This window comes from Myodes glareolus, chromosome 9 (assembly GCF_982192425.1).
Source record: "Myodes glareolus chromosome 9, mMyoGla1.1, whole genome shotgun sequence".
In the NCBI taxonomy this organism is placed as follows: domain Eukaryota; kingdom Metazoa; phylum Chordata; class Mammalia; order Rodentia; family Cricetidae; genus Myodes; species Myodes glareolus.
The window spans coordinates 1,206,288-1,231,273 of NC_142034.1; the positions used below are offsets into that span (position 1 = coordinate 1,206,288).

At 53.1% G+C, this 24,986-nt stretch overlaps 1 protein-coding gene across 10 annotated transcripts; it reads right to left on the reverse strand.

The window, feature by feature from the left end:
• On the reverse strand, positions 1-13,307 carry Slc16a3 (solute carrier family 16 member 3). Of its 10 annotated transcripts, none has more exons than XM_085694208.2 (6): positions 13,283-13,307; positions 4,272-4,358; positions 3,072-3,321; positions 2,692-2,835; positions 1,522-2,289; positions 1-871 (listed from the first exon to the last, which is right to left on the reverse strand). In XM_085694208.2, the coding sequence occupies exons 3-6, from the start codon at positions 3,292-3,294 to the stop codon at positions 600-602; spliced, it is 1,407 nt and encodes a 468-aa protein (XP_085550334.1). In that variant the 5' UTR covers positions 3,295-3,321; positions 4,272-4,358; positions 13,283-13,307; the 3' UTR covers positions 1-599. The 10 variants fall into 10 exon arrangements, with proteins under 10 accessions (XP_085550334.1, XP_087765763.1, XP_087765762.1 ...); XM_087909637.1 differs by lacking the exon at positions 13,283-13,307 and adding an exon at positions 9,777-9,961 and having other exon boundaries at positions 4,309-4,358; XM_087909636.1 differs by lacking the exon at positions 13,283-13,307 and adding an exon at positions 9,777-9,961.
• Positions 13,308-24,986: the final 11,679 nt, after the last annotated feature.

Below are 24,986 nucleotides of genomic sequence, written 5' to 3' on the forward strand. Positions count from 1 at the left end.
TTCTTAAGAATCAGCAATTTGTTATTTAACAAAGGTGGGACTTAGGGTGAACAGACCACTGCCCAGAAACAGACAGCTCCTGCAGACAGGCCCTCTGGTGCTCCTCCTACACACAGAACTATTTCCACCGTGTCAGATAGAAGGAGCTCTTTGTCCCCTAGACAACAGAGGGCTGGAGATGGGGGATGGGATGGTAGGATCAGGGAGGACCCTGCCGGCAGCACCCACCTGCCAGCACCCACCTGTCCCAGCCCTGCCATCTGATTAAAGTCGTGTTGTCTCCTAAGTGTGGGTTTCTAGGTCCTTGGCCACAGTGGGGGGCGGGGGAGGCACAGGCTGCTTGGGCTCAGCAGGCTGGGTCCCTCGGCCCTGGTGTAGGCGGCTGGTAACCGTGGGACTCCCTTGGCTTCACCGCAGATCCACTTTGGAATGACACGGTTCCCACCCCGCCACCTCTCCCCGCAAAACACTGACCCGCTGACCAGGCAGCCAGAGCTGAGCCGATGGCCCCGCCTCAGCTGGTCCTGTTTGTGAAATAAATATGAGCGTTGCCAGTCTCTGGACCTCTTCCCTGCTCCCTGCCCGCCTGGCCAGGCCACTCACACGCTGGTTTCTGGGGTGTGAACCACCTCCCCGTTTTTCTCAGGCTGTTCCTTCAGGAAGTGCTCCACCTCCCTCGAGTCCACCCCCACGTCCACAGGGGGCTTATGGAGCGCGTCCTCTGTGGCCGCCACCTCAGGCTGTGCCACCTCAGGCCTCTTCCTGATGCAGAAGAAGTTGCCCAGCAGCAGCACAAGGGAGGAGGTGAGCACCTCAGCCCCCGCCAGGATGAACACATACTTGTAAACCTTGGTTGCATCCAGCAGCTTGCCTGCAAAGAAGACTCAGGTCACCAGAAGCTCCTGGGAGTACCCTGCTTCCACCCCGGGGCCAGGGCTCCCTCTCCTGGCATCTGCTCAGCCCTCTGTAGCCTCCTCTTCCTTTTCCTCCTCCCCATGAGAGCAAGGGCTGAATGAAAAAGGATAGATAGAAGCGGCCTTGAGGTCTATACCCCCTTCCCAGTCACAGACCCCTTAGGAAGAAACATGCCTTAGCTGCCTAGTAACTGAGGGCCCCAAGACCATTCTTGGAGAAAGAAGGAGCCAGAGGCTATAAGGGGATCAGAAAGGGCTGTGGTGAAGTAAGAGACCCAGGACCAGGATGGCTAGGCGGTCCTCACCAGCCAAAACCATTCTCAATTTCAATGGAGTGCTTTTCGGCTGGACTTCAAAAAGTAAAAGGACCAAAGTAACAAATCTTGCCCCATTCCCTTGAAAGCTGCCCCTGTGGTGTGCAGACTCCTAAAGAACCTGCCAGACCCTATCGGTAGGGCTGTCAAGTTCATGCCTGTCTTGGCTCAGAGCCAGCAGCTCACTGCTGACCTCTGCTGGCCCCGGATCCCATCCATTTCCAGTCTCCTAAAGCAGGGAGGCCAGCCCTTGCTGGCTCTGTCCCGGTGCCCCCCCCCCCAGCAACACTCACCTCCTGATGGGGGTCCGATGAGCACAGCCACAGCCTCTAACAGCAACACGAGACCAATGGCACTGGAGAACTTGTGGGTGCCTACAATGGCCATGAGCACCTCAAACTGTAGAGCCCCCACCATGCCATATGAAATGCCAAAGAAGATGCAGAAGACCACCAGGCCACCATAGTCGCTGGCCGTGGAGCCTGTGAGGTCTGTGAAGCCGTTGAAAAACATGGCAAAGCTGAAGAGGTAGACAGAGTAGGGCCGCACCTTCTTGAGGCCCGTGATGAAACCAGCCGTGGGCCTGGCGAAGATGTCGATGAAGCCCAGGATGGTGAGGAGGAAGGCGGCCTTTGTGTCGGGCACACCCAGATCCTTGGCGTAGCTCACCACGAACACCGGAGGCACAAAGAGCCCCAGCACCATGATGGAGGCGGCCACCGCATAGATGAGGAAGCCACGGTCTCGGAAGACACTCAAGTCCAGAAGGCGCCTGGATGGCCGCTGGGGTGCTTGGGACTCAGACCCCCCACTCGGCTGGGGCGCCACCAGCGGCCGCATGAGCGCAGCACACACGCAGCAGTTGAGCAACAGGCCCCCCAGGATGAGGAAGCCACCCCGCCAGCCATAGTGGTCCTGCAGCACCTGCCCCAGCGGAGACAGTGCACAGAGGAACACCGGGCTGCCCGCTGCGGCCAGCCCGTTGGCTATAGGGCGCCGTTTGTTGAAGTACCGGTTGAGCATGATGAGGGAAGGCTGGAAGTTGAGAGCCAGACCCAAGCCTGTAAGAGAGGACAGTGTAAGACCTCAAACGCGGGACGTCCAAGGAGGGCCGTGTGAGACCCTGCGACCCAAGCCTGCCAAGAGGGCAGCGTGAAACCCCAGGCCCAGATCTCTAAGGAGAGCAGAGTTAAACCCCATGGCCAAGACTCACAAGGCAGGCTATGTTAGGCCCTGTGCCTCCCCAGACCTTCATCCATGTCCCCGCTTCCCTAGACACAGACTCCATTGCAAATGGTGATGCACATCTAGTGGGCCAGAGTAGAGCCTTAGACACTGGCCACTCATCTCAGCAAACTGTTATGGACGGGAGGAAAGGGTCCAGCCAAGACGCCCAACAGTGCTCAGCCTCCCCACAAACTCAGAACAGATGAGCAGGTCTGCAGGTCCCCCCCCCCACTCACCTGTGATGACCCCTGTGGTGAGGTAGATTTGGATAATGCTTTGGCAGAAGGACGCGGCCACCATTCCCAGGGATGCAAAGAGGCCACCCACAAGCATGACAGGCCGGCAGCCAAAGCGGTTCACACACACGCTGCAGAGGGGGCCTGTGTAGAGAAGGTAGCTAAGGGAGCGGCCAGAGCCCAGCTCCTCACATGACGTCAGCAGGTCACCAGGCATCACCCCCTCTGAAGGAACTGCTTGTGGAGCCTGACCACTGGGCGTGTCAACACAGCCTCCCCACTTAGACAGGGACCAAGACATGTTGCCCTTCAGAGAACCAGTAGCTTTCTGGCAAGACCACCCACTCGAGGATTTGCCCCATCCCTCGGCGCTCCCTCACCTGTGCCATACAGCATAGCCAGCAGGATGGAGGAGATCCAGGCCGTGTCGCTGTAGCCAATCCCAAACTCATGCATGAGCTCCTTGAAAAACACGCTGACCGCTTTGGGGAAGGCGTAGGAGAAACCCGTGATGATGAAACAGCCGAAGAGGACGGCCCAGCCCCAGCCCCCGTCGGGGGCCCTGATGCCAGTGGGACCATCGTCCACCACAGCACCTCCCATAGCCTGGAGGGCTGGTTTCGCTTCGCCCTGAGAGAAAAGACACAGAGCTGAGTCAGGTTGCCAGGGTGATCATCTCAACGGCAGCCCAGCAGAGGAGGGTGGGGACACCTGGAGAGCCCCAGAATTGGCACCTGGCCACTCCTACCCAGCTCAGCCATGGACAGCTTGGTATCGCTGACTCGGGGCTCCCTACCCACTGGCTACCCTGAGCCAGCAGGTACTTTGGGAAGCTGTCTGCTCCCACACAGGTGGCTGTAAAGTACAATGATCTTTTTAGGGTTCGACCAGGATTCGCAGACCCAAGAAAACAGCCTGGCTGGAGTTTTCTGAACTTGTGCTGGGCAGAGGCTGTGCCACACAGCATATTCCCGGCAGCAGCCTACACTTCCCCATCCCTTTGAGGCGCACTCTTGAGTCCTCCCCCAGGATATCTGGGGTGGGTTTCCAGTCCTGTTCTACCCTGAGGAGCTATGCTTCATCCTTTCTGGAGTCCACTTTCTGACTGCCTGGGAGGACACGGGTCTGGAACAGAGGCAGATGGAAACACAGACTGTGGTATCTGACAGGGGGCTTCCTACTTCCCCTGGGAAGAGTTCAGTCGTTTTAACTGCCTAGAACCATCCATGACAGAGAGGCTGAAGATCCTGATGGGTTCCCCCAGGAAGGCCTGGGGGTTAAGGGAAAACATCAGCCACGGCAGCAGCTCATAACAAACTTACTGGAACAAGGACCAATCTTCTCCCCCCTAGCCATTAAAGTAAGCAAGCAGGGAGTGTCCCAAACCCCACACCTACCACACACACACACACACACACACACACACACACGCTAACTTCCCTTTTCATGAATTTCAGGGGCTTAGCTGATGAGAGTCAAATCAAGTCTGAAAGCTAGGACCAGGTTTCTGTTTGGTTGTCGACCCCACAGTCAGTATTCCCCTGATCCCAGAGGTTGCTCGGCCTCATTCCCCGTCTCACCAAGAATTGAGCTGCAGCAGGAGGGGCAGCCTCTGACCTGAGTTTTTCAGTCCAGTCTCCTCAAATGCTGTGCTGCCAACCAGTACTCTGGGGAGAAAGATCAATCCACGGTGTTTAAGGGTAGCTTGCGCTGGCATGTAAACCCCCAACCAGGAGAGCTTCCCACCTTGGCTGCTCACCCTGGGTCTCCAGCCCTGCCCCTTTGCTGGCTTCTTCCTGTGAGCAGAGTCCCGTGATTGGGACACAGACATGTTAAACTAGACTGTCCGAGGAAGCCCAAGCTTGGCGGGACTCTACCGAGTCTTTCCTAAGGTTCAGAGACAACACACAGCTCTGATAGGAAGGCACACCAACCTTCGAAGGCTTCACCCTGCTTCTGACCATCTGGCCATGGCCCAGCCTGAGACCCTCCCCATTCCGACCCAAAGGAGAAGTATCATATGCCACAATCAGGACATGCTCAGTGGGAGCCCCAGGTGCCAGGCACCTCTCATCCATCAGCCCTGAGTTTTAAAGGGAAATTTAGTAACTGGAGTGAGGGAGTACAGTTTAGGGCTGTGCCATTTAGAGATGATGCTGAAAGACAGAAAGCATGAGGATGATTCCAGGCCCAGTTTATTAGTGTGTGTGTGTGTGTGTGTGTGTGTGTGTGCGCACGCGCGCGAGAGAGACTATCTCACGATGGAGCCCTAGTTGGCATGGAACCCTCTATGTATCTCTGCCTCTAGCCCCTGAGTACTGGGGTTACTGGCATGCGTCACCATGCCAAGCTTTCTGTTGCACTTTTAAAAATAAATCCAGGGCGGGCAAGATGGCTCAGTGGGTAAAGGCACTGGCCACTGAAGCCGACAGCCTGGGCTCGATCCCCATGACTTACACGACGGGAGGAGAAAACCTGACTCCTGCAGGTTGTCCTGACCTCCACAAGCAATGGCGCACACAGGCCACAGATGCCTGTGCCCCCACCCCCGTGTTCACAAAATAAAATGTAAAAATAAAGTAAAATCCAGTTTCCATACAAAGCAAAGAGGAGAACATGCCCAGAACCAGCAGTGAACACAAACCTAACTCTGGACACCTGAGGTCCCCCACAGAGGATTAGCGCTCCCAGACCTGAGCACCTGGGCTGCATCAGGTCTGCCAGGCACTTATCAAGGTACAAACAAGCATTCCAGCCTTTGAAGCTTCTCCACCTTTGTTTATTATAAAGGTTGGGCCCTCCCTTTAACTCTCAGAGTCCAAGGAGGAGAGAAATGGGAACATAATCCCCGGCTGTAGACGAGGCGCCCTCTAAACTGGGCAAGCAAGGTCAGAAGGGTCCACGTTCTGGAACTTTTCAGGTCCGTGGCCGCCATGTAAGGCTGATGATACAGGGAGGGCCACCTTCAGTGCCAAGGAGATGGCGGCACCAAGACAAGAAGCTCTCTGCCAAGGCCCAGCACCAGCGTCGTCCTTACCCTGTCTGGCACTAACCACCCTAATGGAGCCTCACCAGTGCCCACCCCAGCTGGTCACCAGAGACCCAGCAGAGAAAGACTTCTCATGCAGATCAAATGTCCCAACCAGGACAGAGTTTAAGCCTGCCCTTTAGCCTGCATTTGGTGGCCCGGGGCTCAACACATCCCAGCTGTGTAAAAGGTTAGGATTTCTGGCCTGCCTTAAGGCCAGTGCTCTAACCCTAGGGCTTCCCTGCCTAGAGCTGCAGGGGCCCCACCTCCAACAGCATAGCCTCGGGCACACCCTAGCCGGCTGGCCTTTCAGTGACATTTTACCCTCCTAGGGAAGCATTTGAAGCAGCCCAGAAATAACTCAGCCTCTGGGTCGCAGAAAACCGATCTGGGGGTGGGGACTGGGTCAGAAAGCCTCCCGGGTGCTCCCAAAGTTGGCCCCTAGAGGCCCTTGGAAGGTCTAACACCACTGGCCGTTGCCTACAGCAGAGGTTCATGGGAGTCCCTTGTAACATCCCTTTGCGTTCAAGGACCTGGGACTGTCAGTCCAAGAAAGGCGGACTAGGTACCCATCCTGGTCCAAGCCCTGAGTTCTTGTCTGTGGTCCGTTCAGGTGCCCCTTAAGTGCCTATCATCCAAGGAGGGACCAGCCTTGGCCCTGCCTTTGTGGTCTAAGTAGGTGACAGGAACTAAGTAGGTGACAGGGGGGGTGGGGAGAAGTTGCTGAAAGACCTTCCAAATTCCCTCCCTTCCTTCCCCTCCCATCATACAAACAGGGATAGCAGTGTGCCTCTCCTTTCTGGGCCCTCAGCCCTGAGCCCACCAGCGTGTAAAGGATGCCATGGAAAGAAAGGCTTTTTCTGGAGAGGCGGCTGTGGTGCAGCAGGGGTTGGGCCACGGGCTTGCCCGGCCCTCCGCCCCATCTCTGCTGGCCTGCCTGTGCGGCCTCCAGGTTGTCCCGTCAGCTCACATCAACTCTGCAGGGACCAGTAGGGCAGAAACACTGATCTTGTTTGCCAGAACAGACACTGTGGTCCAGAGCCAATCACCACCCCACCCCACCCCACCTCACGCCCGAGATCCCTGCAGGGCTGTCCTAGGATAGTTGGGCTCAGAATCCCACATCGTGTGAGGAACCTTCCACGTCTGACTGTCACAAGAATGGGGCAGCCCTAGGGTCCCGCTCCATCTTGCGTGGGAGCCCCTTCTCTGCAAGGCCAGTGGGTGGGGCTCTCTCTGGGCCACTTTCCAACAAAGTTCCACCTAGGCCTGCTGGGCATTGCAATGGCCACTCCTCCACAAAGCCATCTATGGACCCTCTATTCCCGTGCAGGGTTTCTTCCTAAAGCCAGGATTTAAGGCTAACGGGAGGCTCAGAAGTCATAAGTGCCCTCCCCCTCTCCAGCTTCCATCATTGTCTGGCAAGGAGGTAGGTCTGGAGACGGCAAGTATAGGTGGGGCTGGGGCTTGGGTTTAGTGGCGGTAACCGACCAGACCCGCCTCACTCCATCAGCGGACTGGAGGTAAAGGTCCAGCAAACCTAGGCGGGGCTCAGTGGGTCGGGCTAGGGTCGAGAAGGGAAGGAAGCTCCGCCCAAGCGGCCTCGGGACGTGGGGGACGTGACCGCGCCAAGGGAGGAGCCGCCACCGTATTGCCTGGAGTAGGCGGTCCTTCTCCACTCCTACCGTACTTGCAGAGTGCGGCGCCACATGCCCTAAGTGGGGGAGTCCTACGACTCACCCACAGATTCGCTTTCTAGGCGCGCCATTTCCCTCTGCCCTTTGCAAAAGCGAGCCGGGACGCGCGGCCGAGCCTCTAGGATGCTGACCGATGAACTGCGGTCTCGCAGATAGTTCATTAAGTTCATCTGCCCCTCCTGGCCCATTCCGCTAATGGAAACTGAGGCCGGAGGCCTACTCTTGCCACTAGGGCGGTCTCCATTCCTGCCCTGCTCCTGTGCCAGTGCCCAGTGCCAGGTGGACCAAGGCCTGGTCCAGAGGGGTCTCCATTTGCTAAGCACCACCATCCAGAAGGTCCGACTGGGGGAGCCCAAGGTGCCCTCCTGCACGTGGCTCCTCACCAGCCACCCCGCCCCCCGCCCTTTCCTGGCCAGTTCACAGCAGAACTAGTCCTAGAGTCAGAAATCCTGTCACACCAGCATACTGTGGGGTCCCACAAACGGACCCCTTCCATATCACTCCTTGATGGCTCTTGAGTTCAACAACGCTTTCTCCTTGCTGCCCCTCCAAATTTAGACTTCCAGGCAGGCCCTGCCCCAAGGTCACTGGTGGTGTGGGCAGGTCCATCTTGGAACCAAACGGTTGTTCAAGGCTTTGTCGACACCACACATACTTAGGTAGTGCCCCCGGTGCCCCTGGGGTAGTAGACCCATCCTTTGCACACCATTCTAGCTGTGTGTTAGTCCCTGCCCATCCTGAGGGAGCCCCCACATCTTCGGGACTGTCCCCATTTCTCAACACAGACAGACCCAGCATCCACTGGACACCAGCCAACTCTCAGGCCTGTGGAATGAAGCTGAGAGCCCAGGGAGATAACCTCCTGCCTCCCTGCAGAATCCACCCCCAGGTCTGGACAAGCTATTGTGTTGTACGAGGGAGCCTTGCCATTACGGCTCTGACCATCACAGAAAGAGTTCCTGTCGGCCTGGACATGCAGCCCTGTGCGTTGAGTAGAGCAGACTCGATATTGCTGCCCACCCTTACCCGCCACCCAAACTTCAAGGATCAGCAGTCCAGAGTTAACGGCTTCCCTTGCACTTAAACCTGACTGTTGACTGGACCAGCATCCAGAAAACCCACTTTTCAGGTAAGAAAACCACGGTTGTGCACCTGGTTTTCCCACGGAATGAGGATAGGGCAAGCCTATGCCATTATAAGGGGAAACCGCATTTTCATGTGCCTGCTTTGGGCTAATAGTGGCAGCTGAGTGAGGGTTAGCGACTTTAAAGTGATATAGTAAGATGTAAAGAGGAGACGGGAGTTAGAAATCCGAGGGCATTCCTTCCCCCAACCATTCCGAAGTGCACGTGCTCCTCTCTCACCGGGCGGCCTGCTGATGCCCGCTGGAGGTTCAGGGTTCCAAGAAGTCTATATCATTCCCACCAAATATAGCCCAGGCTCTCCAGCCGCCCGGCCACCCTCCAAACCCTCTTGAGCCGAGTTATTTATACTGTGGACGTTTGGTCGTCCAGGGCAGCTGCCTCCTGGATGAAGCCCAGCCCCCGAGGGCTGCCGGATGGATAGGCTTCTGCGAAGGTAGGGAGGCAGGATGCAAACGCGCAACTGGCTGCCCCGGGCAATTTGGTGGAGCTGCAGTGGTGAGAGGATTCTCCAAGTCAGGAGAAACCCAGGGCTGGAGAACCACAAACGGAGAGGACCAGCCAGGAGCTCCAGGCCCGGATCAGGCACCTGATGAACGAAGGCCCAACCCCTAGGTGACTGGAGGGTCCCTGCCTGGATCCGCGCGCCAAGCATCACACCGCGCATCCCGCCGCGCCTACCTGCCACCACCGCTACCGCCAGCTACGGCGTCCGCCTCTGCCCGCCTCGGCTGCTCGGCTCCGCGCCGGGGGCGACTTTAAGTGCTCTCATCCCTCGCGCGGCACGTCCCCCGCGCACGTCACCGCTGCCTGGCGCCGCCCCTGCCCTCCCCGTCCGGACCCCACGCTGCTGCCAGAGAGGGCGCCCCAGCCCCTGCGCCCCGACGGCTCGGACACTGCCATTCTCCCCTTACCAGGGAGCCCGGTTCTAATCCCGTTCTATAGGCGTCCCGGGCGCGGACCCCACCCAACACGGTCTCTTCCGCACCCTCAGACCCGGGCTGACCGCCTCACTTCCCCCTCGACACCCCTTTCTGCCCCTCCGTTTATCCCTTTCCAAGGCTGTGGAGTCCTTCTGTGATTCTGGCAAGAGAGTGGCAGCGTCCTCGCTACCTCCGAGACCCGGACCTATTTGCCCTCCATACGCAGGCCCGCGTCTTCTACCAGGTCGGGACACGCCCCGCCACACCCCATTTACCGTGGGCTCCTACCACTTGCCTCAGCTTTCAGTCTTTAGGGCTCCTTCCGATCTTCGCCCCATCCAAACCTTCACATCCTGCCGGTGCCTAAGCCTGGGCTATTGCATGGCGGTGGCAAGACTGGCTCCCCTGCTTGAGAAGCAAGACCCACGCACCTTGGACTACAGGGGGGATCTTGGGCAAGGCTGTCAGCCTCTCTGAACTTCCGCTTTCCCCTGTGGTCGGGGCCTTGCAAAGTCAAGCACTGACACCACAGCCCTGCTCTGTCACCCAGCCCAGCCCAGTGCGGGTAATGAGAACCTTTCCATCCTAGTCCACAAATTCTGTCTGCCTGGAAAGGATCAGGGTTGGGAGAAAGCAGAGCCTCTGACCGGGTTCTTCCTAGTCCTCCGAGTGGGGTGGGCACCTCCAGCCCCATTTTTTATAAGGAGGCTCCTAAACAACCCCAGAGACCCTGAGGCTAGGAAGTTTAGAGCATACATCCAGAATGGGAAAGGGTGATCCCCAAGTCCAGAATGTCACAGCTGTCCACTCTTTTGGTCATGGTAACCGGAAGGCATTAACTTTGGCCCCATAGTCCACTCTCCTGAGTCCTTACCTACTGAGATGCCCCCACTGCTCTGTTGGCTGTTCAGCACCCTCCAATGGACCCTCCACGGAAAGAGTCATTCAGGGTCTGATTCTACCCTTGCCTAGGACCTGACTATTATTCCAAAGATACTTGGGAGACCACAAGCTTTCATGGTAAGAATCCCATGGCCACCAACAAGTGGCATATGGGACCTCGGTCCTAAGGAATGAAATTTATAGTTATAGGTGACTAACTTTTGGGAGGCAGGGCCGCCTAACTTCCAGCCTCCGTCACTGAATACGTTACAGATACCCAGACACCGTCCCGCAGATGCGAGGACTTGTCACGTACTCTTCTTGGGCTAACAGTTCAGTGTGGCAGGAGCTTGCCACGCCTCACCCTTCCTTCAGCCCAAATAACGAAGGGCTGCCAGCAAGGAAACAGAAACCAAGCCAGTGCATCCAAGGTCTCGCTGCCTTCTCCTGTCTCCCAAAGGGCAGGAGCCGCACCCCCCACAGCCAGATTTCTGCAGACTCTGAGACCTAACTCTAGAGGACCCAATACTCCATTTTCTGGGTGAACCTAGGAGCATTCAGGACCTAGAGCGCAATAGCAAAACTCCCACAGCCGCTACTGTTGTAGCAACGATGTGGGAACTCTGTCCATACTAGCGTCCAGTCTGCCCACTGTGGGCTGCACTAGCTCAGGATGCCCTTTTCTGAAGGGAAGGTACCTGGGAAGATGTAGCACTGCCCAGGGATCCAGCCAGATCCGGCCCTGCCCTCCACAGTCCTCCATGTTCCTCCAGGCACCCTACCCGTGTGTCCCACCTCTTCCCATTCCAGTCTACAGTTTCAAGTCCCATCAGGCCCTGGAATGTGCTCTGAGGAGACTTGGTGGCTGGAACCCTGAGGGACATGAACTTTCCCAAGATCCCTGCCCCTAGGAACCATAGGATGTGAAGGACCTATCGCCAATCTTGAGCAAGCAAGCGTCCAGTCTCCCAGACAGGTTGGAAGCCAGGTTCTCTTCTAATTCTAAAATGATCTTAGAAACAGGGAAAGAGTTTTCTGAAGGTTCTTCTGGCAGCTGCCCCATGGACGGTGGGTGAAAGATCAGATATGTCCAGTGAGGAGTCAGGAATTGTCCAGGTTCTGCAGAGCCGTACAGACTTCACATCGGCAGCCCGTGGAGACTCTTCATGATTCTTCAGATTATAGCCTAGTCGCTGTACCTAGCCAAGTCCACATAAACCATCCAGCACCAGTTGCTACCCCACGATGAACTGAGGCCAGGACAAGCTGGGTCAGGTGAAGAAGGCCAAGTTGCTGGAACATTCTGTCCCAACCACAGCTCCCATTCCTGGGGTCCGCAGCTGCCTGGCTCCTGCCTCTGCTCCCTGAGTGATCCCTGTCCAGGGGATCTAGTGACACACTACCGAAACCTGTTACTCCACACCTAGGGCACTTTTCCTCCAGGCCCTGCTGGTGTAGTGGGATGCAGCCTTCCCAGGTCCAGACTGGAAAGGAGGACAGCCATGTGAGGCTCATGGAAGCAGAACAATCACAGGACACAGCCTGGACCCAAGACCGTGGGTTTGGGACCAACCCATTCCTTCATTCTACACTTTCCCCAGGGTTTTTCCCTTCCCAAATCCTCTGGAGAAAATAAAAACAAAAAACAGATTAGCCTGGCGGTTGCCAAACTTTCCCCAGAGAGTGGGCAGTTGGGAGAAATCAAACCTCAGCCCACCCCAGCCACGCACATTCCTGTGCTCTGCTGTTGTTGGTCAATAAGTGTTAGTGTGTTTGCTCTTGGGTGGTGTGTGAGTGTGGTGTGTGTGTGTGTGCGCGCGCGCGCGTGTGTGTGTGTGTGTGTATGCGTGCGTGTGTGTGCGCGTGCGTGCGTGCGTGTGTTTGGTATGACATGTAAGGAGTTTGGCACTGCACTGTGGACGGGTGGTGATAGGGAATGAGTTTGTGTGTGCTATGTTGTGCATGAGTGTTGGGTATGTGGTGGGGTAAGGGCATTGAATAGGTGTTGGGTATGTTTGTATAGGTGTGGACATTGAGATATGAGTGTTGGGTGGGTATTGGGGGTGTTCGGTAGGTGTTGTTCCTGGGCATTGGAGGTATTGGTGTGTTTGTGTGCTGTGAGTAGGTATTTGCACGTGGGTGTGCCTGCGTGTTGGTATATGGTCTATGTCTGTTGTATGTGTTTGTATGGAGGTGTCTGTGAGCATGGGTCTTGGGTGTTTGTCAGTGTCTGTGTGGATGTATGGGTGTTGGAGGTGTGAGATGGAGTGTTGGTGCGTTGATATGTTTGCATGTGTTGTGTGGTGGGAGAGGATGTTGGGGACTAGGGTGGGCATTAGATGTTGTGGTGTGTCTATTGGTGTGTTTATGTGTGTAGTTTGGGTGGGAGTTAGGGGTGTGAACTGGGGTGTTTATTTGTATGTGTGTCCATGGTCCAGTGTGAATCTTGGGCTATGGATGTGCGGGACAACCAACTTCTGATCAGACCTTCCCCTCGGTAGCAAAAACAACCCCTCTTCCACATCTTCTAGAGCCAGAACTGGACAAGAACAGCACTTCCGGAACTCAGAACTAGGGCCATTAGGACCCCAGGCAGTGATTCCAGGGTCGTGGGGACACGGAAGCAGAGCAGAGAAGACAAAAGAGCAAAGTCTGATCCTCGGGCCCCTGGTCTGCGATGTGGACCTGGCAGAACCCAACTGAAGCTCCTTAGGGGTTAACTTCCGGGGTGCCTTCACTTGACTGTCCCGCAGGGCCTCCATGGGACTTCCTGCTCCCTGTGGGAAAGTCTCCACTTCCTTCTTAGCCACTCCACTTCACCTTCATCTGACTCTAGTAGAACCCCGGTGAGTAACCCTGTTTTGGATTTCAAATACATCAGTTTTCCCCTCCCCCTACTTCTGCCCATCTGGGACTGACCTCTCCCCTGCCAGCTTCTGATGCTCTCCAGTGCTCTCTGCTAAGCGTCTCTCAGACATCCACAAACAGGCAGCAGCAAGGGTGAGGGAAGAACAACAGTCGCACACGCCGTGGCCTCAGGAAGCAACTGGGTGTGGTTGCAACAGTCAAGTGTTTGGATACATGAGCAGGATGTGCTCCACAGCTGAGCAGGCCATCCGGGACAAAGCAAGACGCAGACTTGGGAGCAGAGGGAAGCCTTGTGTTTCTGTTAGGATTGCTCACGTACAGGAGGGTGTGGTAGCATACACAGCAGTCTCAGAACCCAGGGCACACACACACACAAGTTCCTGTCTTGAAAGTAAAATCAGACCAGGAGAGATGGCTTTGTGGGTAAAATGCTCCCTGCGCAAGCACAAGTGTAAATGAAATGTGCTGCCTTCACTACCGAAGAGTTAAACGAGGTCATGTGCATTCCATCTATAAAGAACTTGGCTTGGGGGCTAAGAGTAGTTGCTCCTGCAGAGGACCCAGGTTCGAGTCCCAGCAGCCGTATGGTAGCTCACACTCCTGTCCCAGGAGATTTGATGCCCTCTTCTGACCTCCAAGGGCACCGGGCACGTGCATGATGCACATAATGTATGCAGGCAAAACATTCACAGACATAAAATATAAAATATAGTCTGTAAAAGGTTTAATTGGTTTATTTTTATTTGGGGTGTGTTGGTATTTTGCCTGCAAGTATGTCTGCGTGAAGGGGTCAGGTCCCCAGGAACTGTAGGTACAGACAGTTGTGAGCTGCCATGTAGGTTCATGGGAATTGAACCCAGGTCCTCTGCAAGAGCAATCAGTGCTCTTAACCACTAAGCCGTCTCTCCAGCCCCTAAAAAGAGATTAGTAAAGACACCATCTGGCCAGTCTCCCTCTCCAACTCAGCATCTTTCTAAGATAAAAATATATGCTCAGGGTTGCATCTTGCTGTCAAAGGTTACACTTTGCTTATCAGCTGTACCCTTTGAAGTGAGCCCACCCTTTAAAGAATGTGAGGCTGCCGGGCGGTGGTGGCGCACGCCTTTAATGCCAGCACTCGGGAGGCAGAGGCAGGCGGATCTCTGTGAGTTCCAGGCCAGTCTGGTCTACAGAGCTAGTTCCAGGACAGGCTCCAAAGCTACAGAGAAACCCTGTCTCGAAAAGCCAAACAAAAAGAATGTGAGGCTGAGCTGTGACCACTCAGAGTGAGGTGCACGCCCCCTTCGCATTCGGAATAAAAACCCAATGGAAACTCCTAAGCACACTGTATTGCTAGATTTGCATTGCTTTGCATCCCTCTGCACAAGTAAAAAATTTTGCATCGCTGAACTTCTTTGGATAGTTGAACATTTTCTTGGGAACTCCCCCCCCCCTTATTTTCCCCTGTGTAACAGCCCTAGCTGTCCTGAAACTCGCTCTGTAGACCAGGCTGGCTTTGAACTCACAGAGATCCGCCTGCATCTGCCTCCCAAGTGCTGGGATTAAGGACATGTGCCACCACTACCCAGCTTGGAACTCATTTCTAACATCAGGATTCCCAGGACCAATGTAAAAACTAGGACTGGCAGCTTATGTGTATAACCCCAGCAAGGGAGTGGTGGCAGACAGAGACAGATCCCTGGCTACATAGTCAATGCAAACCAAAATGCTCCACGTTCAGTGAGAGATCTCATCCCAAAATACAAGGGGGAGGCTGGAGAGCTGGCTCAGTGGGTAAAGGCACGATCCACACAAACCTGACCACCCCAGTTCCATCCCCACAACCCACACAAAAAGTTAGTTGCAAAGGTGAGCACCTGCAATTCCAGCATTCCTGTGGAAGGTAGGGGCCAGAAACAGCAGAATCGTAGTTGACAGAATTACAGAAACCCTCAGGGCAGCTAGCCTGAAGCGTGTGGTTCAGCAGCAGAAACGACAGGGACATTCCGTCTCAACGAAGCAGAGGGTGGCCTCAGGAGTTGTCCCTTGACCTCTGTGCATTTGTCATGGCACCCTCGAACTCAAACTCTCTCTCTCACACCACAATAACTTGCTTTTTAAAAAGGCAGAGTGGTTGAGGGAGGCGTCCTGACGTTGACCATAACCCCATATAAATCTGAATGGGTGAGCGCATCCACATAGCACTTCCACTTGCAAAGCCAAAGTGGCCAGAAGGATACCCCAAGTGTGAGTGTGGCTCCTCTCACACATCTTCCTTCCTGCTTCCCCAGATCACCCTCTTTCCCAGCAGGATATTTTGCTACTCGTGGTTCACTCATGTTTAAAATCAAAATGCAATCTGTGTAACGCGCAATTGTCATACAGAAACAGTGTCGTCCAGTGTCCCCAAGTGTTATGTAACCGCCGGTCTTCTCCGGTTTCAAAATCTTTCCGTCGCCCATTACAGCACCCACTGGCCGCTGTTTCTGTATTTTCTGCCTCTTCCTCTGTGGACATTTGATGTACATGGAAACAGTGTGTGTGTCAGGGACTAAACATAGGGCCTTGCACCAGGCAAGTGATCCACCCTTGGGCTACACTTCCAGACATTTTTCTTCTTTTTTATTTTAAGACAAGGTCTCACTAAGTTTCGTAGGCAGGCCTTGAACTTGGAATCCTCCTGCCTCAGCCTCCCAAAGCAGCTGGGATTGCAGGCCTGGCTCAGTAAGTGGCCTTCTGTGACTGATTTCTTTCACTGGCCATAAAGTACTTCAGCTCTTTTATACTGAATTCTACCCCATTATCCAGACAGAACGTATTCTGTGCATCTGTTTGCCTGTTGATGGACATTTGGGCCATTACGATCTCTTGTACGTAAATGTCCATCAGAGTGTTAGTCATGATAGCTATGTCTGTATATAGACATATGTCTCCATCTCTCCCAGAAATACACGTAGGAGTGAAATTGCTGGCTCACACGGAACAGGAATTGCGTGTTTAACTTCAGGAGGAACCACCAAGCTGCTTTCCACACCACCTGCCCCACGTCACACTCCCACCACGGAGCAGAAGGCTTCCAACTTCCCCACGTTCTTGCCAATACCATTTTCTCTAGTTGTAGGTTTTTTGTTTTAACTTTTATTAAAAATCATCTGTATGGGCATGGAGCAGCAGCTCACATAGCTTTGACTTGCATTTCTCAAGTGACTAGTAATTTGAACATCATGACTTTGCTTTATTTATTTATTTTTATTTTATTTTATTTTTATTTGGGTGCTGGGAATCAAACCCAAGTCTTTTGCAAGAACAAGTGCTCATAACCCCGAGCCATCTCACCAGTCCCATTTGTTTACTTTTCTATCATGTAGTGTGTGTGTGCGTGTGTGTAGTATGTGTGGCAGGTGCTTAAGCACATATGTGCATGTGTCTGTGGAGGCCCGACGTTGACAGATGTCAGATGTCTCTGTTGGTTGCTCTCCACCATATTCATTGAGGCAGAACTTCTCATTGAACCAGAGCTCACCATTTGGCTAGTCTGCCGACCTAGTTTGCCAGAGAGATTCCCTGTCTCCACTTTCCACTTCCTTACTGAGATCACAGGCAGGCCACAACGCCTACTCACCTGGCATTTACATGGATGCTTGGGAACCGAACTCCTCCATCCTCACACTTGTGCAATAAGTGCTCTACCCACTAAACCATCATCTCCCTGGTCCCTAGGACATCTTTTCATTGCCTATTGGATTTTTCTTTTCTTTTCTTTTTTGACAGTGTCTCACTATGTAGAACTGGCTAGCCTCAATTTCTACCCACCTACCTCTACCCGTCACTGAATTCAGGCTTAAAGGTACACAACAGGCCTGTTATTGCCTTTCTTTTATTTCTTTTGAGTGCAGATTTTATTGAGAGAAGAGTAAAAGGGAGGGAAGGAGGGGGAGAGAAAGAGAGAGGCAAAGACTTGCTTCCCTCTTCAGAAGAACAGCTGGAAGAGTTAGTTACCTCTACTTTTAGTTATTTGTGTTTTTAGCGTCCTGATTTAAAAGAACAAACAAAAAAACCCTGCCGTGAAATTCCACTCTTATCTGTTCCTTTCCCTTTCTTCCTCTTTATTTTTGGTACTGGGAATAGACCCTCCCCCACCCTTATGTTTTCGTCTAAGAATTGATGGTTCATTGGCCCATCGTCCAATTTCAAGTTACTCTCTGTGAGTGTCCATGTGGACATCCAATTATCTCAGCATTTTTAAACGTTTTGAAGGTTTTTGTTGTTGTTTTGGATCAAACTAAGGGTCTTTACCATGCTATGCAAGTGTTTTCTATTGAGCTACACTGCCAGCCCCAAACAAATGTCTTTTATTTTTGTTTTTGAAATGGGATCTCACTGTATAGCCCAGGTTAGTCCAAACTTACATTATTGTCTTATTATCCCTAATGCTGGGATTAAAGGTATGAGTCATTACACTTGGCCTAGAATTTTGTTTCATTTTTGAGACAAGATTTCTCTATATGTTGTTGGCAGGTCTAGAACTCACTATGTAGACCAGCTGGTCTCAAACTCATAGAGGAGAAGTTTGCCTGTCTCTGCCTCCCAAGTGCTGGGATTTAAGGCCTGTGTCACCAAGTCAGAGATCTATTATTTTCTTGGTTACAAACTAGGAGTGTGTATCCAATCTTCTCTGTGTCTAAGCTGGAGTGGGCATTGCCAGGCAGGAGCGCCACTGTGAGGAGGGATGCCACCTTGGGTTTTCCTCTCTTCTATGGGCTGACAAAACCGATTGTTCATATCCTCCCTCCTTAGCCAGAATTCTGTGGGGTTTCCAGGCTTTAGCTGCAGGGATACCTGACTTGAGGTAGGCAGGCCAACAGAAAGTCACAGCTCTGTCTGGTGAATAGGGGAGCATCCTCCCCTGTGGGGACAGGCAGAGTATTGGTCCTGGAGGTTCTGTGGATACAAGCTGTGTTCTCTATAGGTCCAGGACCACCTGGGTGATCTTCCTGCTTCTTGTTTCTCTTCCTCTTCCTTTCTCCCTTGCTCCAGCTGGAGGGACCACTCAGACTTCTTCTACCACTTCTGGGTACCATCTAGGTCCTGGATCTCCCTGTGGGTGAGCCTAGGATATGAAGAAGAGGAGACAGGCTGTGTATTGAGAGGGGCCATTTTACCTATAGCCCCTTGTCCTCCTCTGCTGTCCCTGTCCATGTCCCCCAGGCCTGCTTTTCCAGCCTTGTATTAGTCAGGGTTCTCTAGAGGAACAGAACTGATAGGATTTACTAGGATGACTTACAAACTTCTGTCCAGCTAGTCCAACAAGGGCTGTCTACCAACGGAAAGTTCAAGAATTCAGTCGTTGTTCAGCCCACGAGGCTGGATGTCTCAGCTGGTCTTCAGTGCACTCCAGGATCCTGAAGAAGTAGGCTGTGGTGCCAGTGAGGGAATGGACTTGCCAGCTGGAGTGAGAACGAGCAAAGAGCTTCCTTCTTCCATGTCCTCTACAGAGGCTGCCACCAGAAGGTGTGGCCCAGATTAAAGGTGGATCTTCCCCCTTCAAATGATTTAATAATGATAATGTAAAGACATCCTTCACATGTGAACTAAGCCACTTGGATTTTAGTTAATTCCACATATGGTCAAGTTGGCAGCCATGAACAGCCATCACAAGCTCCTGCTGGACTCCTGGCCCCTGCTGAAGGTGTCCCCCTCCCTTCCCCTGCGGTGTTCAGGTCAGTCATCCTTCTCCATATCCTCAGGATTTAAGAGCAGCGCCCGACCTGTATCTCTATCCCATCTGGGAAGTGCAGGTGATAACAGGCTGCCTCAGGAACTTCAGGCAGCACTGGAAAGTGACTCTTTCAGGTTTTGGCTCATGAGGTGACAGTAGGAAGCCATGGGGCCACCCAGGCTCCGCCTGAGCAGGGCCAGTGACCAAAAGTACAACTGAGAGTGGAGGAAAAACCTGTTCTGGAACCCAGGGAAGAGCCTGTGGCTACATGGCCTTTACTGTGGGATAACCCTTTTGTAGGCTGTGAATATGCTTTATCCCATTGGTTAATAAAATAGCTGATTCGGCCAATAGCAAGTCAGGATGGAGCCAGGTGGGAAAGCCAAACTGAAAATACAGGGAAAAAGAAGGGCAGAGTCCGGGAGATGCCAGCGAGTCATCGGGGCAGTAAGATGTACTAGAGAACAGATAAGGCCACAAAGCCACGTGGCAAAATACAGGTTAATAGATATGGATTAATTTAAGTTGCAAGAGCTAGTTAGTAATAAGCTTGAGCTATTGGTCAAGCATTTTATAATTAATAGTAAGCTTCTGTGTGATTATTTAGGGACTGGGCGGCTGGGAAACAAAAGAGCCTCATCTGTTCACGATAGCCTATGAACACTCTGGCCACAGAGACAGCTGTCAAAACTTAGCAATTCCAGCACCACACAGACTCATCATGTCCACCACCTCAGAGGCACCAAGCTCCTCGCCAAGTAGTGTTGCTGATTCTCTGCCACAGCTCCGCCTACCTCTAAAGCACACGACCACTCCTCACACCCACGGCTCTTCTCCCTAGCTGCTGGTGGTTTCCTCCCCTTTAGCAGCTTAGAGACCTCCTCCTCATCTCCTGAACCTCACATTTGGGGGCCCCGGTCCTCATTCTTTTTTTTCCATTGTACTTTATCCACTCTTACAGGTCTCAAGAACACCTGTACACTGACAGTTCTGATTGTCCATACAACCCAAGTGCCCTTGGGTGCCCTCTGTCCTGCTTAACCCAAGCAGAGCTTCTTCCTTCCCCCCCATCCCCCGGTAGGATTTGGACATCTTATGGCTTGTGATCCCCAAGAACTGACACACCTTGTTCCTTGGTTTCTTTTCCTCTTCTGACTTAGGCCTGATTCACCTCCACTGTCTACCTAGAACTTATCATCTCTGCTTTACAAGCAAAGATTCAGAGTGTGGTGCACCCCCCCAAAACAAGGGGACAGACGTCATAACCTCCGACCCTTGTTTTGAAAGGTTCTTGTTCTTGGCTTTCATCATGGAAGAATCAAGGGCTCCAAAAGAGAAGCCAGACATGGTAAGGGGACAAGGGAACTTAGGGATAGACAGTCTTTATGCTAGATTCATGCATTGGACCAAGGAGGGGGTGAGGCTCTGCCCAGCTATGCATCAGGAACCAGGAACTGCTACCCCTCCCTGTGAGTCAGCACTGAGATCTCAAAGGCCAACTACACAGGGAAGCAGAAGACCACGGGTTTCTGATGGGCAGGCCAGCGACTGAGCTGGCATTTACCCTTGTACAAGGCCAGTGCTACCAGTCCCTTCCCAGACACATGCCCTTCTTTCAGCAAAACCTCATCTTTTATGTCCTCAGCCCCTAGCCAGTCCACCTATCCTGGTGGCTTTATTCAATTCTCTTGTTCTTAGGGAACAGGACCCTTTGTACAGGTCCTGCCATACTGTAGGGGTGGGTGATAGACATTTGCCTATTACCTATGCTTCTGTATCTCTGTCCTTTTCTGTGGAGTGCAGGTGACAACAGTTGCCCCCAGGGTGCTCCAGGCTGGGAGTATGGCTCACTACTTAGGGACCTTGTAGGGAACATGGCCAAATAGCTGCACCCACTGTCACCGTGACAGAGGTCCAAGAAACAGGCGACTTCCATCTCCTTGGTTTCTCAGCTCACCTCCTGCCCTCTGGCAGATGGGGAAGTCGCCTCAGCAAGCTTGACACTGCCATTTCCTGAATCTAAGGGAAATGGCTTGCTCAAGGCCACACAGGTCTGTGCCCAGGCAGGGCCCTACGTTACTTCCTGTTCCAGATCTCTGTGCTATTGTGGCCCCCAAAAGGCCTAGAGTCCTAAGGCAGATAGTTCTGTGTGTGCATGTGTGTGTGTGCGTTTGCATGTGTGTGTGTGTGTGTGTGTGTGTGTGTGTGTGTGTGTGTGTGTGTGTTGGGGGTAGGTGCCATGACAAGGCTAACCTATGCCCAAAAGTCAAAGGAAAGGCTCCCAAGTTGCCAATGGCCGTGACCAAGAGTCCTCGGGCAGCTCTGGTGCTGCTTTCGTCCCCAGGGTATTGTCCTAGGAGGCTGCCAGCTACCAAGCTAGGCTGCTAACTCATTGATCAGTAAGTGTCCACCAAGCCAGCCTGTGTTCTGGCATCCCAGAGTTCTGGCTCAACTCTAGCCTTTCAGCCTTGCTACCCTGTAGCTACCAAAGTTTCTTCCCTTCTCTCCTGGCGATTCGCAGGGCCGTGTGACCTCCGGCTTCCTGGAGACTATGCACTAGCTCTGGCTTGAGGGAATAACCTAGCTAGAACCTGGTTCTCTTTGTTATGGTGATTCCACTTGTATTCAAAGTCTTAGCAGTGGGCCAATAGCCTGCCTCCCCTAGCTGACCCTGCCCGAGGGGCCGGGAAGCTTTAATCTTCCCATCCTGCTCCTGGATGGGAGGAGGCCTTGCATTTTCAATTCTTCTAGCCCACTGGTATAAATATCTGACTTGAGTTTAATAAAGTGGCCATTTACTCTTGTAGATGAGCCAAGGTTTCTTTTGTGTGTGTGTCTCTTTTTTCAACCCTCAGGACAATCGTCCCTTCTCGTGGGCCCGAGTTCAGGAAGCGCGCAGCCTGGGTCGGGCGTGGGTATCCATCGATGCCAGGTGGTCTGAGAGGGCAGCTGACTTCTGCCATACCTGGACAGGGGCTTGAGCTGTGCACAGGAGCACAGGCAGGGTGCAATTGCCCCGCGCACTATGACACAAGGCAGTATTCCTTAGCCTAAGATAACTCTGCATCTGCAGAACAGCCACTGGAGCCCAGCACAGGCCGAGTCAAAACAGTCTCTATTGTGATACATGCTAGCTCCCTAAAACACAGGCATTGGACACCTGTGCCTCAGAGGTAGCTTTGCTTGGAAACAAGATCCCTGAAGATGCAATTGGTTAGGATGAGGTTACTCTGTACCAAGTACATCCTGATCCAATGTGACTGCCATCCTAAGCAGTCAGTGAAGAGAGTCATAGTATAGAAAGTCACATGACCACTGCTGCACCTGCAGTCAGGATGTCAAGGATGGCTGCCACCTGTAGCAGCTAAAAGACCCAAGGAGGATCTTCCCTTTGAGTCTCTGGTGTGGATGTGTCCCTGACGGCACCCTGGTTTCTCCACAATGGTGAGAGGAAAGTTTAGTATCATTTGCTGGGCAGCAGTGGCACACACCTTTAATCCCGGCACTTGGGAGACAGCGGCAGGTGGATCTCGGTGAGTTTGAGGCCAGTCTGGTCTACAAAGTGAGTTCTAAGACCGCCAGAGCTGTTACACAGAGAAATCTTGTCTCAAAAAACAACAACAAAAAGTTTAGTGTCTTTTCATACATCTATCAGTCTGTCTTTCACCCATGAGCCCCACCTGCATTGTCCTCCAAGGGAGTTGGGTAAATGTCATATCCTTAGCCATCTCCTGGATAGTGATGCTAAAAAGGGTTTGATAGGGGGGAAATGGTATGTGAGGTGCAAGAGGGCTCAGGGGACAGCCTTCTTCAGTCTGGAGGTGTCAAGGGCTCCAGCACATCCTCTGCCTTGAAGAAAACACTGAAGGACTGGGATGTGGCCATCTGGGAGACAGCAGGGTGTGACAATATGAGCCAGGACCCTCACGTGGTGTTGAAAGGAATCTCGGGGTGCAAGGAGTATCTAGTGGGGCAGAATTGTTGAAGGGGATACAGCCTTAGTCTGAGCCATTGGGGGAGTTATCATCCAGGGCACCCCAGTTTAGTGTGAAGGTTGTGGGTCATTACCACAACTTCTGGACCTGAATGGCACCCCTGCTTCTGTTCTTAGGTACCAGGGCATGTGGCTCAGCTGCAAGAATGACCACAGTCACTATAACGTCTAGCTTACCCAGTCACTGTTCCGAGCACATTTCCTGTGATGTGGTGTTTTCGCTCTGACTGCCAGAACCATATGCCAAGGATTGGGGCCTCACAGACACTCCTTTCTCTCATTTCTGGAGAGGAAAGTCTGAGGTCGGAAGCCAGTAGGGCTGGTTTCTTCTGGTCTCTCTTCTCAGTCTGCAGATGGCCCCTTCTTCCTATGTCCTCACTTGGCCTTTGAGTGAGCTCCTTGCATCTCTTTCTCTTCTTATAAGGGATGCCTGTCCTATGGGATGGGGGTTCCACCCTGATGACCTCATTTTTTGGTAATTATCTCCTTAAAGCCCTAACTTCCAAATGCAGCCACTTTGGGGAATAGAAATTTAAAATATGGATTCTGGGGAACCCACTTCCATCCATAACATGCAGGCTTTTGCAGACCCTCATTCCACAGATAAGGGAACCAAGGTCGGAGGACTCAAGTGCTACATGTTCTGGCTTCCCTGTGGGTAGTCTAGCCCTACTTTGAGCACCTAGCTTAGGCTGGATCCTCCCAGCCTTCTCTAGACATTTGCATGTATGTGAGGACCCGGTTCCCCCATCACCTTGGGAAGCTTCCAGGAATATGACTGGGTGAGGCAGAGACAAGGGTGTGAGCATCTTTGTGGATACATCTGGCTTGGGGTTGACTCTTGGGCCCCTTAGCTAAGGTAGGGGCTCTGCATTAGATAGCAAAGAACTGACAGCTGGGCCTGCGTCACATTCTCATAGAACAAAAGGCCCTTAGGGATCCAGGAGATCCAGATGTGACTGAGAAGACAGCAGCAGAAGGACTAAGGGTAGACAAGCTGTCTGGGTGAGGGGTCAGGTCAAGCACCAAGCGTTTGCAGTCAGAAAGTGGGAACAACAAATACAAGGCAAAGACTGACCAGGGTGGAGGGAGACTACAGAATGAAGGGCAGAGAAGCACGAATGATATTAGATCTCTGGATGCTGCCCTCCTGGAGCAGGGGATTCCCAAACACTCCCCATTCCCCAGGTATTGTGCTGTTGAGGTGTGTGAGCCAATGCTGGCTTCACAGTGTACCTCTTTAGGGAAAAGAGATCAGAATACCATTCTTTTTGTTATTTATTTATTTCGTGTGTTTGTGATTGTGTGAACATGCATACCACAATATGTGGGGGTCAGGGGAAAAACACGGGAGTTGGATCTTTCCTTCCACTATGTGGGTCTCCCATCCACTGAGCCATCTTCCTGGCCTTCAGATAACCTGAAGATTTAAATGACTAGGTAAGACAGAGACAGAGCGAGCCTGACGTGGGGCCTATGCAGGCTCTTCCCAGTAACCAGCCTCACTCCATCCAACTCTTCTTAGTACAACCGGACAAGCTCCACGAAAGCTGGGGTTTCTGGGGAAACGTTCACCCTTTGATGCCTGAGGTATCAGGGGAAACCCTGGGGAGGATTTCTTACGGCCCGTCCTCACCAGGGCTCTGAAGTAGGACCAACTTAGCCCCCTCTGCCTGGTTCAGTTGCAACTTCCCTCCAACCTTCCCATGTGCAGTCCAGTGCATCCTTGCCACAGTCCCATGTGCAGTCTACACCAATGCAATGCAGGAAAAATCAGCGTCCCCGGAATAACCCTCCACGCCCGACTTCCAGGTTCTCCACCTAAGCTCCTAGTCACTCTGCCACTCTTGGAGGCTACAAGATGAGCACCCTGGGAACCCTCAGGTCACCTGGCGGGGGAGCACAGGACGCCACAGGTGCGGGACCTTGCTCACTGGCTTTTGCACTAGTCAGGGAGTCCCACAGGTCACCAAACGGAACACATCTCTTCCTTCAGCGCCAGCAAGCACAGAGTCGGAACTCTGTGTTGGAGTTCCTGTTTCTGCCCGGAGGAACCAGAGCGC